General features: G+C 43.3%; 1 protein-coding gene across 4 annotated transcripts; it reads right to left on the bottom strand.

The window, feature by feature from the left end:
* Positions 1-974: 974 nt before the first annotated feature.
* Positions 975-12,186, bottom strand: LOC109894688 (mitochondrial basic amino acids transporter). Of its 4 annotated transcripts, none has more exons than XM_020488348.2 (6): positions 11,702-12,178; positions 9,551-9,594; positions 5,769-5,860; positions 5,320-5,359; positions 4,974-5,057; positions 975-3,294 (listed from the first exon to the last, which is right to left on the bottom strand). In XM_020488348.2, the coding sequence occupies exon 6, from the start codon at positions 3,292-3,294 to the stop codon at positions 2,521-2,523; it is 774 nt and encodes a 257-aa protein (XP_020343937.1). In that variant the 5' UTR covers positions 4,974-5,057; positions 5,320-5,359; positions 5,769-5,860; positions 9,551-9,594; positions 11,702-12,178; the 3' UTR covers positions 975-2,520. The 4 variants fall into 4 exon arrangements, with proteins under 4 accessions (XP_020343937.1, XP_031685065.1, XP_031685066.1 ...); XM_031829205.1 differs by having other exon boundaries at positions 5,320-5,405; XM_031829206.1 differs by lacking the exon at positions 5,769-5,860.
* Between the last annotated feature and the right edge of the window lie 4,087 nt (positions 12,187-16,273).

The raw sequence follows: 16,273 nt of genomic DNA on the forward strand, positions 1-16,273 counted from the left end.
AACCACATATCACAATATAGTGGGGGAGAACAAGTATTTGATACACTGCAGGTTTTCCTACTTACAAAGCATGTAGAGGTCTGTAATTTTTTATCATAGGTACACTTCAACTGTAAGAATCGGAATCTAAAACAAAAATCCAGAAAATCACATTGTATGATTAAGTCATTTGCATTTTATTGCATGACATAAGTATTTGATCACCTACCAACCAGTAAGAATTCTGGCATTCGCAGACCTGTTAGTTTTTCTTTAAGAAGCCCTCCTGTTCTCCACTCATTACCTGTCTACACACCTGTCTACACACTCAAAATCAGCAGTGTATCAAATACTTGTTCTCCCCACTGTAGGTGAGTTTTTCCAGACTATGAAGTCCTAGCTTCTGTGGGAAGCTGGTTCCACCATTGGGGTGCCTGGGACAGAGAAGAGCTTTGACTGGGCTGTAAACTACGGGCAATGAGTTGTGGCTTCAAATGCTTTAAACACGTTGAGAATGCCAATTGGCTAATGGCAAACAAACTGTCAACCATAAAGTAAAAGTACAGCTATCATGCTCAAACAGATAATGGTGTTCCAAAACTATTAAAAGATTTGTGAATAATATTTTGTTTCTGCTGTTAAGGGCATTGCTTTAGCAGAGGTTAGCATGTGGGAGAAGTAGGGGCTCGGGATAAGACTAGTTACCCCACTGGTAATTACCAGTTAGGAGGAACGTTCAAGTAGATTTTTTCCCAGTCCGTATGCTGCCATTTACTAGGAGGTTATGAAACACAGCATCAGGCTTAGCCTTACATACATTACGATCGCGTTGTTGATAACGCATCTTTTTAAAAGCAATGTTCAGTAGACCCATCGCTGTACGTCAGCTCAAAAATCGGAAATGACCTTAAAATGGCGATCGTATTGAATACTGCCCTTCGGCAAAAATACAGACAATGCTACTCTTTCAGTTACCGTGGCTTGAAAAGACATGACAAAGACTCATATGGTTTTATTCTGACATGTTTTTTTCCACATATTGCTTTGGTTGAAAGACATTACGACCGATACAGAACAAATGACACGAACAAAATAAGAGAAACTGGCCTCGTCAAGCACTTGTGCTCTTCTGACCAAATAGCTAGCTCCGATTGGTCGTATTACATCACAGTAAAACAGAAAGGAAGCAGCATTCCATTTAGTCGAGTTGCCCTCGAATGTCTAGGTGCTATAAAAGAAACAAGACGAGGGAGCGAAAGCACTGACCCAAATTCACAGTATAAATACATCATGAGTAACACGTCTATGTACAAGCAGTGTCGTCCATCATATAGAAACTAGTTAGGTAACACGTTCTTGTGAACCACATGGTTGCAATTCAATTCAAGGTCTGTACGTGAAAAGACGCAATATTCAAGAGATTACTTTACACATACAAGTATGATATGTAGAATAATGTATAAAATAAAAATCATGAGATGTATAGTCAATATCATGTTTGTTTGTAAAAATTGTACCACTTTTGCCCAAAATGTAACAATCAGGCTGTAGATTTATACTGCCAGGGACTATGCCGCCTCAAATAAAGTATTGTACTAACAAAACATGTTTTAATCAAAACAATTATCATTTGTTGCTCTGCACGTAGCTCATGACATTTCATTCAGTCATTTCAGCACACATGCGCAAATATTTCAGTTAATGCTGAATCTTTCGGTAAAATGAGAAATAATGTGTCACGTTTACAAGGTCTGAGACAAGAAGGAGTTGAAATTCATGACTGTAACTGTAGGATGATCAAAAAGAACAAAGGCTGCTTATACCCAGGCAGCCCAATTCTGATCTATTTGGCAACAACTGGTATTTTGAACAAACAGATCAGCTCTTTCACCAACAATTGGGCAAAAGATCAGAATTGGGCTACCTGTGTAAATTCAGCCAAGAGTAATTTAAAATCAGGAACCAGGTAATGCAGACCTCACACCAGACTCTGAAATATCCAGTGGCATTCCAACAGGGGAGTTGTTTTTTAAAATTTTAAATACTTATTTTTATTTTCCACCATAATTTCAAATAAATTCATTAAAAATCCTACAATGTGATTTTCTGAATTCTCTCATTTTGTCTGTCATAGTTGAAGTGTACCTATGATAAATTACAGGCCTCTCATCTTTTTAAGTGGGAGAACTTGCACAATTGGTGGCTGACTAAATACTTTTTTGCCCCACTGTACATGCATAAGGTATGACTAGGTCAGACATTTGTGCTTTTTCACTGCTAGTTTCTTTCCCCAATTAGTTCTCAAAAAGACTAAATTATTTTCAAAAATTAAAAAGTGTACTCTGTACAAAACCAGGGGTCAAAATGGGACAAGTATTTACAAGCGCGGTTTACCATCTGAACATACATACATCTTGTAAAAATAGCCTTCGTGAAGCTGACGTTGAGCGGTCAAGTCACATCAGCTTATTAGCTGGTGCATTGTGGGACTACTTCCAACCCAATGAGGGTCACCAGAGCAGAAAAACCACCTTCTCCCATTCACAAGCTTGAGGGCTGGGCCTGCTGTGGGCTCACAGTGAGAGGGGAGTGGGCAGGCTGGGGCTCGCAGTCATTGACGGCGCCCTCATCGTCTCGCATGTACATGAGGAACAGAGTCACGGTGGCGAAGGTTGTGGCGTTGACGGGGAACGCCCGGAGCAGTGTGGAGGTGAGGCCGTGCGTGAACACCCGCCAGCCCTCCCGCTTCAGGCTCTGACGCACACAGTCAGCGATGCCATTGTACTTGTTGTGGCCGCCCACGCCGTCCGCCTGGAGCCGGGACTTTATGACATCCACAGGGTAGGTGGAGATCCACGAGGTGATGCCCGACATGCCTCCGGCAAACAGCAACTTGAGGATCATGTAGGGGTCATCGGGTTCGCAGCCCAGAGAGCGCGTCAGTACATCGTAGGTCAGGAAGTAGATCCCGAAACCCGGTGTCTCGCGGACTAGCGTGGTCACCATACCCCGGTTGATACCGCGGAAGCCCTCCTTCCGGTAGATGCGCACCAGGCAGTCCAGAGAGTTCTTGTACAGCTTCTGCTTGGACTTCCTCTCACCCAACCCCTGCAGCTGCATGCGCGTCTTGGCCAGCTCCATGGGGCAACAAATGACGCTCTGCAACGCGCCCGCCGACGCCCCGGCCAGGAACTGGTTGAGCGGCGTGTCGTGGCCCAGCCTGCGCATGGCGTTGCCCTGGACACCGAACACGATGGCGTTGATGAAGGTCAGACCCATCATGGGGGAGCCAATGCCTTTGTACAGACCCGTCATCTGTGGACACACCAGAGCGAGAGACAGACAGAGCGAGAGACAGACAGAGCGAGAGACAGACAGAGCGAGAGACAGACAGAGCGAGAGACAGACAGAGCGAGAGACAGACAGAGCGAGAGACAGACAGAGCGAGAGACAGACAGAGCGAGAGACAGACAGAGCGAGAGACAGACAGAGCGAGAGACAGACAGAGCGAGAGACAGACAGAGCGAGAGACAGACAGAGCGAGAGACAGACAGAGCGAGAGACAGACAGAGCGAGAGACAGACAGAGCGAGAGACAGACAGAGCGAGAGACAGACAGAGCGAGAGACAGACAGAGCGAGAGACAGACAGAGCGAGAGACAGACAGAGCGAGAGACAGACAGAGCGAGAGACAGACAGAGCGAGAGACAGACAGAGCGAGAGACAGACAGAGCGAGAGACAGACAGAGCGAGAGACAGACAGAGCGAGAGACAGACAGAGCGAGAGACAGACAGAGCGAGAGACAGACAGAGCGAGAGACAGACAGAGCGAGAGACAGACAGAGCGAGAGACAGACAGAGCGAGAGACAGACAGAGCGAGAGACGTAACATGGTAATTTAAGTTGAATGAAGCTGAAGAACTTGGCACAAACACACAGTAGTAGTTTGCCACAGCCAAATCACACTTTCACCACAACAAATGTTGCTTAAGGACATACTCTTCATAAGGCAATACTGTAAGGCCAAAATACTAAGCTGCTATTCCACTATAATACTGACAGCCTTAACCTAATACTTAACCGGCTCAAGTGACAAGGTGGTTCTCTTAATTTAGCCACGCTGCAAGCGTAACACCCCGATTGACCTTAGCTACTGATATGTCTTTCCCAACCTCCTCCCCCCCCAGACTGGCCAATAGGCTCTCTGCTAGACTGACCTCTGTATTGAAGCCATAGAGATAGAAGACTCATCTTTACATACAGTATGTGCCCTTATAGCGTCTGTGACAGCATTAGCAGCACCATTGAACCCATAGGAATTCCCACCCAGTTGACAACTTTAAAATGGTGGAAGCCCTCAATGGAGCTGCCCATGCTAAAAACAGCCTTTTGGCCACTATCATTCTCTATGATTGAAGCACAAGACTAATGAGAAACCCTTCTGAGTAGAGCCCTGTTCTAACCAATGGTACAACAGCAGTTGGCACTGCACAGAGCACATGGCAATGCCTCATGGGCTGCAGTGCCAACTACCTCCCAAAACACATCAATCAATTTGAATGAAAGGATTTCACCACTGGTGACTACCCACACACCAGGGTTTCCGTTAGCCGGTAATTGCTGGCTTTTGACCAAAATAAATTATATTTACAGACGATTTAAAAAAAACAATTGCTGGCCAAATTGTCCGGGATAAAAAAAAAGAAAATACAATCCCATTGCGAAAATACCGCTTTTAATGAATTGATGGAAATATCAGTCAACACATTTGACCATCATGCTTATAGGTCTATTTTCATTCATCTTCATTTATGCCATGTATAACACGTGCACAACATACCTAGACTATTTTGAGCGGAATATCACTTGTCAGACAACGCAAGAAATGCTGCAGCTTCTCAGCTCGTTGCTGATGGAGTGAAACATGCTTTTATGAAAGCCAACAATTCTAAAACGAAATGTCAACAGTTTCTGACTTGATTCCGTCGTACTCACCGACTCTTGCCTTACGATAGACTGGAAGCAATGATATGTGCCGCGGTACAGAGGTCTGTCCACACTCTGAACTTGAAGTCGTACCTGAAAATGGAATCCTCAATGTTAGCGAAAAAGCTCAGAAGGCAATATCGCCACATTTAATAACAATAAAGACAATCACACATAAAACACATAGGAAAAGAGAATATACACAGCAACAAAGACTACAATATAAGAGTAGATTTGGGTGACAAATTATGTTGAAGTATTTTGTGCTACTTATTTAAAAGTCTGGAAGATTTATTTTTTTCACAACACAAAAACAAAACACAGGGGAGAAAAAGAAGACCTAGACCGTACTTACTAGCTAGGTCACATCCGTGCAGAGGTTGTATATCCCTCATCTAAAACACAGTGACACTTATGCTGTTAAAGACAGCCCTCCCTGTTCTGGGATAAAACAAACAATGTCCCTCCACATGTCTGTACTCAGAATATTTTTTTTTTTTTTTTTATAAAAAAAAATTGACTCAAATTGTCAAAATATCAAGTACAAATATCCTGATACATGTGTTGTAACTTGCACGCTTAGAGATTACGAGTACACAGTAAAAAATATTTCAAGATTCAGTGTCTGAAAATTACAGCTTTTAGAAGACTAATCGTATGAGAAGATAAACATTTCCGTATAAACCTCGTAAATTGCATCATTAAAACAATTAAACCTGATTATTAGGCTCAAAATAGCCTCTCATGCAAACTGTATTGCCATGATTGGTATAACTTTACTAGAAATGTACTTTAAAAAAATACCTTGCACACTGCCTTAAAATATATGTTTACCGGCAGGTTGGAAGTAGAATCTTGTATACAGGGGGATCCATAGCATTCAAAAATGCAAACCCCTAAAATGTGAAACGGAAAAACAAACAGAAAAACACCTGCAGATACACTGAGTGTACAAAACAACCTGACCAGGTGAATCCAGGTGAAAGCTATGATCCCTTGTTAAAAGGGGAGGAGACAGGTTAAAGAATCATTTTTAAGTGTTGAGATAATGGAGCCATGGATTGTGTATGTGTGACATTCAGAGGGTGAATGCGCAAGACAAAATATTTAAGTGCCTTTGAACGGGGTATGGTAGTAGGTGCCATCTCACTATGGGACACGGCCCCTTTTGCGGGTCATTATTTGAAGCCTTATTCAATCCCGCCTAACAGGCCAATCAGAGCAGTGTGTGTACGCCCAGAGTGTCTTATAACACACTGCACTGGTTTCCTCATTCTTAGCCTCGAGTCCATCTGGTTACTAGCCCGATAAGCAGCTATATTCAGTAAACTAGCTCTCAACTTAACAGTTCCTTTCAGTGTGGGTTACTACCCCAACACATAGCATTGAGTGGCTTGTTTTCTATTTTTCAGGAATGCTGCTAACTTCAGCTTCACTTTACAGAGTGAAGTTACCTCAGTTAGCAGCACTTTTTGTCATCGGCTAGATACTGTACACCTGTTACCTGGCATACACACAATTGGCATCGTTAGCTAGCTAGCTGCACTGCTTTAGCATCCTGCGAATAGCAGGTTCCCAAAAATTTTAGCTACTTCTACCCGGGGTCTCTAGCTCTGTCGGTTCCCACTTTCGGAGTTAGCTAGCTGAACTTTCGTGTATCTTGGCTAGCTAGTGGGCTAACCGCACCACTGATGTTTTAGCTAGCAATCTCTGGGCTAAAGCCCCATTCGGTTTGTTTGGCTAGCATGAGCGTTTGTGTTTCTTCAGTGTGTTAGCCCACCATTGAAGCACCTTTTTTCATTCCCCTGTGAAAGATAACCCAGCTGTTCGTTCTACCTCAAGTTACTTGGTTTACAGACAGAGTCTGCACTTTGTATCCCACGCGACGGCTCGGCTAGCTGCCATCTAAACTCAGGTAAAGAAAGCCAGCTAATTCACGACGCTATGGAGGCTCCCATCGACCCCGCTAGTTATGTGCATTGTGCTCAGCTGGACTCTTTCCATGTACTTCATGTCCAAGGACACGAAGTACATGGAAAGTATTGCCCAGGCCTCATACCTGCGCGAGGACAACGAAGTCCCAGAGGGAGAAGCTACTTTAGACATCCCCTCAGTCTGCGCTTCAGGCTGATTCGGAGAATGCCCACTTTTACCAGGGGGTGGACATTAATGCCGACGAATCCGGATGTCTCTTGCCACATTAGGCAGCACCCTTTGACCAGCAGATGGATTAAGCCACAGAATAATTTCTCCTCTGCTCAGTTTGCACTACCCAGCCAGACTGAAGAGGTAGGGCAGGAGTCAATAACTGACCTTTCTTCGAAGGCAATCAGATGCGCTGCCCTACCTGAATGGACAGATCGATCCCACCAGGCCAGGTTAAATTCTAACAAAAGGAGAGTGAGGTGCTGGGCTCCCTGTTACCACAGAAGCAAGCCCTGAATCCCCAGAAACAAGCCCTGAATCCCCAGAAGCCCACATTCACCCAGGTCGTCACTAGGAGTCCTCCCTCACAGAACTGGAGGATCCCCAAGAAGTCTCAACCTTCTCCTGCAGCTCCGACCCTGGGACAGACAGTCCGCTCACCAGCAACGCGGTGCCTCAGGGCATCACACCAAGCAATTGGCAGTGGATACTCCCTTGGTGCCATCTGTTGGGAAGAATCAGCACACCTAGCACAAGGCACAGGGCCTCGATAAGCTGGCAGAACTCCTGACCTCAACGACCATAGTCTCCTCTGGAGTCCTGCCTCAAGTCACACGTTTGTTTACACACAGCATAGGTGTAGCACAGGAGCCAGCCTCCCCAGCCCTCACCATGGAGTGACATTTTCACCATTGCCTGTTTTGCACGGCAACATCAGCCACATACTAGATGTGTCTGAAGCTTTCTGGGCTCCATGATTGTAGTGGTTCTGCTTGGTCTCAACTCAGCTATCCAGCTGTGGGTGACCTCACTCTGCTTGAACTAGTCCATCCACAGGTACGTGCTTCTCTCAGCAAAGTGTCTATCGGCACTTCAATCCCTGCTGACGCAGGGCTGCCCTACTGGGACAGTCTTCACATGCAAAGTAGTGACAAATAGATGCATCACTATAGGGATGGGAGGGGGGGTACAGCTGAGTACAGCCCATATCCATGTTCTAGCTCTAAACTGTTATTATCCCTCAGGTACTTTTGTCCATTCCTACAGGGCCAACATGTCCGTGTCAGGTCAGACAATAGGTCAACGGTAACATACGTCAGTAACATACCCCGTTTCTCCCCCCCCCCAAACTACTTCAAGTTTATGATAAGTCCTAACGTTGCGTTAATTTCTAAAGGTCATTAAAGCCACTGACCTCTTCCACGCTCTTCTCCAGAGCAGCGGCACCTTAACACATTTTGTCCGGTGTCGCGCCCAGCGCATCTACATGAACAGGACTAGGCCATTCTGAAACTATGACCAACTGTTTGCTTTGTCAACCCTGCTTTGTCCAAACACCTCTCCCATTGGAGGATTGTTGGGGATTGCAGTCTCCGAGAACATTCCACATAAGGGGCACTGTGAACATTATGTTCTCTGACTTGTGTAAGAGGTAGTTCTTAGAATGAGGAAACCAGAAGAGCAGTGCAGGGTGTTATAGACACACAGGGCATACACCCACAAAGCTCTGATTGGTGTGATTGAATAAGGCTTCAACCAATGACCCGTAAAGAAGGCGTGTCCCATAGTGAGAGGTCTCGCTCATCTCCTTCAGAGAACCGGGGTTACATACCGTAATCCCAAGTTTCCTGTGTGTATTAAGAATGGTCCACCACCCAACGGACATCCTGACCACTTGACAACTGTGGGAAGCATTGGACTCAACATGGGTCAGAATCCCTGTAGAACTTCAGAGTCCATGACCCAATGAAGTGTATAACTCGACTGTTTATTCACTGAGCTTTCCAATGACCTATGCTGTCACAGCGCCAACATATCATGTGGCTTAGGTGTTAATCAAAACTATATTTGGGTAATGCATATGATGAGTGTAGGGGTCAGCTGAGTTTAAGGCTATACACTCACTCATACAAAAACCTGTCATGCTTCTAGATAAGTTAATTGTTTGTTGTATGCACATACTGTTGCTCAGCAAGCTTCAACATGCACTGCCAACATGCCATACAGAGACAACAGCTCCATCTCTGGTTCATGAGCTAACTAGGAGATTTCTGTTCCGTTCCAAGAACAGATTGTGTTGCAGTAAGACACTGGGTTAAGAATGTTATGTGATCTACTTTTTTTAAACAGCAGTGTGTAGATATGACTAGGTCAGAAAACCAGGCAAAATACCCACGTGTGTGTGGGGTCTGGGGGAAAAAAGTGCAGTTTGCTATATGTAAGTAATAGCTGAGAAATGCAGTTGAAACATTTTGATTGGGAGAGAGCATGAATATTTCATACTTTATCAAACACTTTGGGTCATCTAATCTATATTCAAATGTGCCCTTTTGAGGAGCCTTGATAAACCCCACAGTAGCTAAATAGGAATTACATTTCAGTGCGATTTCTAAAAATATGACATGTGCCAGGCACTTGCCAACCAGATAAAACAAACCCACCTTTACAGTGTCAAAAGGATGCCCGACCAAGACACCGGCAGCACCTGGAAGTGACAAAGATGAACAATTAATCAGCACGTTGCTTGTTGGAGGAGGTTGATATGTAATGTGGTCTAAAGCTATGTGAAACAATTACAAACCCTGACAACTTGAAGAAAGAATGGTAACTAAGTACAAGTATAGGTACAGTAAACAGCATAGAGACACAGTTTAACACTCAGTCTTTGAGCCTAGACCTGATGCAAGTCATTCAGTGGTGGTGGGTGCATGTTTGAATATCAAGTGCATTACACAAGAACAAACAGTCTTCTCTGGACTGACCATCAGCTGTACACTGTACTGAATACGTGTCCTTGACATTGTTAGCGAGAAGAAAACGCAATACTGTGTGACACCACCTGTACATCACAGGATAAAGCCATAACTAGGGCCGTTTCAGGTTAGGGGGCACTTGTATGTGTTCTGGCTTGGTGTTTGAGTGAGTGAAGCAGTGGTGCATTCATGTGATTCTCATGAAACCCTTTCTAAAACATGAGTTACAAAACCCATGATGCATCTGCAAAAATCAATTGTCATTGTGTGTTGTGTACAAACAAGCATTTCACTGCACCTGCACAATTTCATATGCAACCAATACAATTTTTAAAGTCAATTTTTTAAAATACTTTTGCCTGAATTATTTTACATTTTCCCCCAAATTTACATGACTGAAATTCATCCAGACTCAATTCGCAGGTCATTTTACTTCAGAAAAACTTTACTTATTTGAATAAAACAAAATATGTTGCTGTAGTTTGTCCAGAAATATATATATATTTTTTAAATGGTATACTAGTTGAAGTGCTACAATAATATTTATGTACAAACAGTTTCTGGACATCTCATTTTGGTAACACTAAGTTACTGTAAACACTCCAGTTTTTAAATAAAAATGTATTCACCCATGATGCATCATTTAGGAGTAGTCATCTTTATGAAATCCATAGATTAGGGTTTAGGGAATTTATTTCAATTGAATGATTTCCTTAATTGAACTTTAACTCAGTAAAATCTTTGAAAATGTTGCATTTATATTTTTGTTCAGTATAAATATATTTTTTCCCCCAGTGTTATGTTTAACTCAGGCCTTTTCATTAGGGGAGCAATGTTTTTTTTTTAATGAAATTGTTTTAGTAATGAGAATTGTGGGAATTGTAGTTGAATAAAATCGAATCAAAATGCATTAAATTGATCAGTACAGATCCCAATCGCAGTGACTCAAAAGGACATGAAAAATTACACTTGAGAATTGTTTCGTAGGAATGACCCATTGCAGAAAGATGACCCTAGAGAACATTTGTCTGACCCCCACTTTCAAGACATTAGTAGCCGAGACAGTATCGCAATAACGCCCAATCATAGACTTATTGATACACTTTCTGGCTGAGCTGACATTCATATTAATTGAGATGGGGTTAACTAAAGCAATGATCCATATTGATAAGAAGTTAGGAATGGACTTTGTGGATAAGAATTTTAACAATGTAGTAAAAATCAAATTAACCGGTAAAATGCTACAGAGGTCCAATTTCACAACGCCCAAGGGTTAAAACTACACCTGGTTTAGTTTAGGGGGTATTCTGTGTACCCTGATAAATCTGAAGAATGTACCAAGTTCGCTCGTTATATAGTCACCATTTGTGACTGTGTGTGAAGTTGAATTTGTATGTCGCTAATGTAATTGGTGCTTGAGAGGGACTGCCCATTTTTAACACTCACAGCACATGGTTTGGAATGAATGGAATTGTCTGGCTGCGAGTATAAAGTTGCAAAGATATATTTTGTGATTAAGAAAACAAAACAGGTTTAGCCAGAAAAACAATTAATATAGGAATTCTCACAACAATAGGGGCAAGAAATTGTACTAGACAATGAACAGTACTCTGTAATTTTCCATTCATGAAATGTAAATTTTGGGGGGGCAAACTTGCGCCATCACTAGGCACACTTCTGCATTGGCTAACTAGCTTTGCTAGCCAAACTCATGAATCATTTATTCAAAGCGTTTCCAACCTGATGCATTTTGCAAACATGACTCCGTGCTGCCACGTAGCAAGCATTGAAAGCAATCTATCCACGGGTATGCTTTCTAACTAACGTTAATTAACTTACCTCCTATGCATCCTGCTGCAAAGTCCAATGTAAAGTCCATTCCCTCAAGGAGTCTTTGAATTAGTCAAAAGCTAGCTCTCAATAAGTCTGTATTTCTCCGTAGCACACGGGGCTAATTCAAAGGTCTGGCTTGGTGGAAAAGCTAGCTACAATCTTGTATTGCTTCAAACTAGACGAATAATTTAGTTAACTATCAGTTTCGACCTGTAGTTTGATGGTTGCATCTGTAACGTTAAAGGATAGCTGAATTGTTAGATACAGTAACGTAAAGTAACTAGTTCTCGTCTCCTCTTGAATAAAAGCGAGTTTGCGAAGGGCTGTTGATGACAGTACTCAGGTGAGCTCGGGAATAAGACAGATCGCTAAGTAGCTTAATGTATATGATATGATTATTGAATTGAGGCGCTCCCACAGTTCAATACCTCGCTACCCCCCACCAGCTGTCTTCCTTCCGCACGCTGTTTCTATTTCTGACTGTATCCCGTGAGATTCAAAGCCCCTTTTAACCAAGCATTTAGCCCAATCAGATCACTGTGATTAAGACAACACCCCTACCGCCCCGCACGCTGATTGGCTCGAGTTGATTTTCCACGGCTTATGATCAAAAGCACCGAACACAATACTTTCTGATCCAAACAACTGATTTATGATCAGCTCTCCCCAACCTAGTCTAACCATTTACTCCTAGTACTCTATAGTACCCAAGTATCAAAACAGATCATAGACCAGATGTTACGGGGAAAATATGGTAAAATATTAACCAAGACAAATGACACGCAAGATTGCAACATCTGTAGCATTTTAGACATTCTGAAAAAACAATCTGGAAAAAAACGTAACTGTATGTTAACATAAAAAAATATATATGGTTATTGTTGCACTTTTCTTTTTTTGAGCTGCAAAAATATTTATATTGTAGCTAGTTTATATTTGCATAGTCAGCTGTATTCTTGAAAGTGGCCAAAGGTACTTACATTTTTCGGTTTAATACTATAGTTTCTTTATACTTCTGTGAATATTTGTTGGTGTATTTTATCCATTGGGATGTTGACGCATTGGGGCATTTCAACAGTGCTTGTTTGTTTTCCTACCAGACATGTCATCCTTTTGGCTTATACACCGACAATAAGACTTCTTGAGTCACTGATACCTGACCCTCCCCTGCTTGCCATGCCCATGTTTTCATAACTGGTATCCAATTTTATCACTTGAGAGAGGGGGGGGGGGGGGGGACAGAGAGACAGAGAGACAGAGAGGGGGGGGGGGACAGAGAGAGAGAGAGACAGAGAGGGGGGGACAGAGAGACAGAGAGACAGAGAGGGGGGGGACAGAGAGAGAGACAGAGAGGGGGGGGACAGAGAGACAGAGAGGGGGGGACAGAGAGACAGAGAGGGGGGGGACAGAGAGAGAGAGAGACAGAGAGGGGGGGGGACAGAGAGAGAGAGAGACAGAGAGGGGGGGGGACAGAGAGACAGAGAGAGAGGGGGGGACAGAGAGACAGACAGAGAGAGAGGGGGGGACAGAGAGACAGACAGAGAGAGAGGGGGGGACAGAGAGACAGAGAGAGAGGGGGGGACAGAGAGAGATAGGGGGAAGGGGACAGAGAGACAGAGAGAGAGGGGGGACACACAGAGAGAGAGATCATGTATTTTAAATTATATTGTTTATTTCACTTTTGTTTATTATCTATTTCAATTGCTTTGGCAATGTATGTTTCCATGCCAATAAAGCTGTTTGCATTTCATTGAGAGAGTGAGAGAGAGACCCACTGGGAAAACCCTGATTGAATCAATGTTGTTTCCATGTAATTTCAACAAAAACATTTAATGTGAAGTTTGTATTTGTATTTGTATTTATTATGGATCCCCATTAGCTGCTGCCTAAGCAGCAAAATTAAGGCAGTTTATACAATTTAAAAAACATTAAAATACATTCACAGATTTCACAACACACTGTGTGCCCTCAGGCCCCTACTCCACCACGACCACATATGTACAGTACTAAATTCATGTGTATGTATAGTGCGTATGTTATCGTGTATGTGTGTATGCATGTGTCTGTGCCAATGTTTGTGTTGCTTCACAGTCCCCGTTTTGAATCAATGTGGAAAACTGATTGGATTCACACATATCAGAGTATGCACTGACTGCCTGGCAAGTCTCTTCACTGACATTTTCAACCTCTCCCTGACCGAGTCTGTAATAACTACATGTTTCAAGCAGACCACCATAGTTCCTGTGCCCAAAAACACCAAGGTAACCTGTCTAAATTACTTTCGCCCCATAACAATCAGATCTGTAGCCATGAAATGCTTTGAAAGGCTGGTCATGGCTCACATCAACACCATCATCTCGGACACCCTGGACCCACTCAAATTCACATACCTCCCCAACAGATCCACAGATGAAGCAAGCTCTATTGCACTCCACACGACCCTCTCCCGTGGACAAGAGTAACACCTATGTGAGAATGCTGTTCATTGACTATGGCTCAGCGTTCAACACCATAGTACCCTCCAAGCTCACCAGTAAGCTCAGGACTTCCTGACGGGCAGCCCCCAGGTAGCTAGGGTAGGCAACAACATATCCGCCACGCTGTCCCTCAACACGGGTTGCCCCTCAGAGGTGTACTCCATGTTCACCCACAAATGTGTGGTCGCGCATGACTCCAACACATCATTAAGTTTGCTGACGATACGATGGTGGTAGGCCTGATCACCGACGACAATGAGACAGCCTACAGGGAGGAGGTCAGTGACCTGGCAGTGTGGTGCCTGGACAACAACTTCTCCCTCAATGTCAACAAGACAATGGAGCTGATCATAGACTACAGGAAGTCAGAGCACGCCCTGATCCATAATGATGGGGCTCCAGTGGAGCTTGTCGAGAGCTTCGTTCCTCGGTGTCCACATCACCAAGGAATGAACATGGTCCACAGACACCAACACAGTCACGAAGAAGGCATTACAAAGCCTCTTCCTCCTCAGGAAGCTGAACAGATTTGGCATGACCCCTCAGAACCTCAAAAAGTTATACAGCTGCACCATTGAGAGGATCTTGACTGGCTGCATCACCGCTTAGTATGGCAACTGCTTGGCATCCAACAGCAAGGCACTGCAGCCACCCCCAAGGCATAGACTGTTCTCTCTGCTTCCGCACGGCAAGCGGTACCCATGCACCACGTCTGGAACCAACAGGACCCTGAAGAGCTTTTACCACCCAAACCATATTAAGACTGCTAAACATTTTGACCAAATAGCTACCAGGACAATTTGCATTGAACCCTTTTTTTTGTTGCATGAACTCTTTTGACTCATCACATACGCTGCTGCTACTGCTTATTATCTATCCTGTTGTCTAGTCACTTTACCCCTACCTACATGTACATATCTATCTCAATTACTTTGTACCATTGCACGTCGATTCCGGTGCCCTGTGTATTTAGCCAAGTTATTGTTACTCATTGTGTATTTATTCCTCCTGTTACTCTCTCTCTCTACATTGTTGGGAAGGGCCCGTAAATAAGCATTTCACTGTTAGTTTACACCTGTTGTTTACTCTCTCTCTACATTGTTGGGAAGGGCCCGTAAATAAGCATTTCACTGTTAGTTCACACCTGTTGTTTACTCTCTCTCTACATTGTTGGGAAGAACCTGTAAATAAGCATTTCACTGTTAGTTCACACCTGTTGTCTACTCTCTCTCTACATTGTTGGGAATGGCCCGTAAAATAAGCATTTCACTGTTAGTTTACACCTGTTGTCTACTCTCTCTCTACATTGTTGGGAAGGGCCCGTAAATAAGCATTTCACTGTTAGTTTACACCTGTTGTTTATGTAGCAGGTGACAAATACAATTTAATATGATACTTATTATAATGACAATACTGCGTGCATTTATTTTCCAACATACAATATTGCAATTGTTTGGTCTACTGTTACAATTGCTTTGTCTAAGCAGGTCCTGATATCCTAACTCAGCATCCTTGAATCCTGCTAGCCTAAACTCAAAGCACCAGTTGTTCTTTAAATATTTTGTAAAGTTAGTGTGGGAGAGGTGGAAAAATTATTGTTATCGATCAATAATGACAAACTTCCTAGCGTTGTCAACTTAGATGGAAAGCTACTGAGGATGGTAGCTGACTCTATAGACACTCCTGACATTCATATCTTTAATCTGAGCTGAGAGGAAGGTCTTTGTCCTCAGGCCTGGAGGGAAGCCAAAGTCATTCCTCTACCCAAGAGGGGTAAAGCAGCCTTTACTGGTTCTAACAGCAGACCTATCAGCAGCCTTTACTGGTTCTAACAGCAGACCTATAAGCAGCCTTTACTGGTTCTAACAGCAGACCTATCAGCAGCCTTTACTGGTTCTAACAGCAGACCTATCAGCAGCCTTTTCTGGTTCTAACAGCAGACCTATCAGCTTGCTGCCAGCTCTTAACAAACTGTTGGAAAAAAATTGTTTTTGACCAAATACAATGCTACTTCTCTGTAAACAAATTAACAACAGACTTTCAGCATGCTCATAGAGAAGGGCACTCAACATGTACTGCACTGAAACAAATGACTGATGAT

Source organism: Oncorhynchus kisutch, linkage group LG7, assembly GCF_002021735.2.
Source record: "Oncorhynchus kisutch isolate 150728-3 linkage group LG7, Okis_V2, whole genome shotgun sequence".
Classification (NCBI taxonomy): Eukaryota; Metazoa; Chordata; class Actinopteri; order Salmoniformes; family Salmonidae; genus Oncorhynchus; species Oncorhynchus kisutch.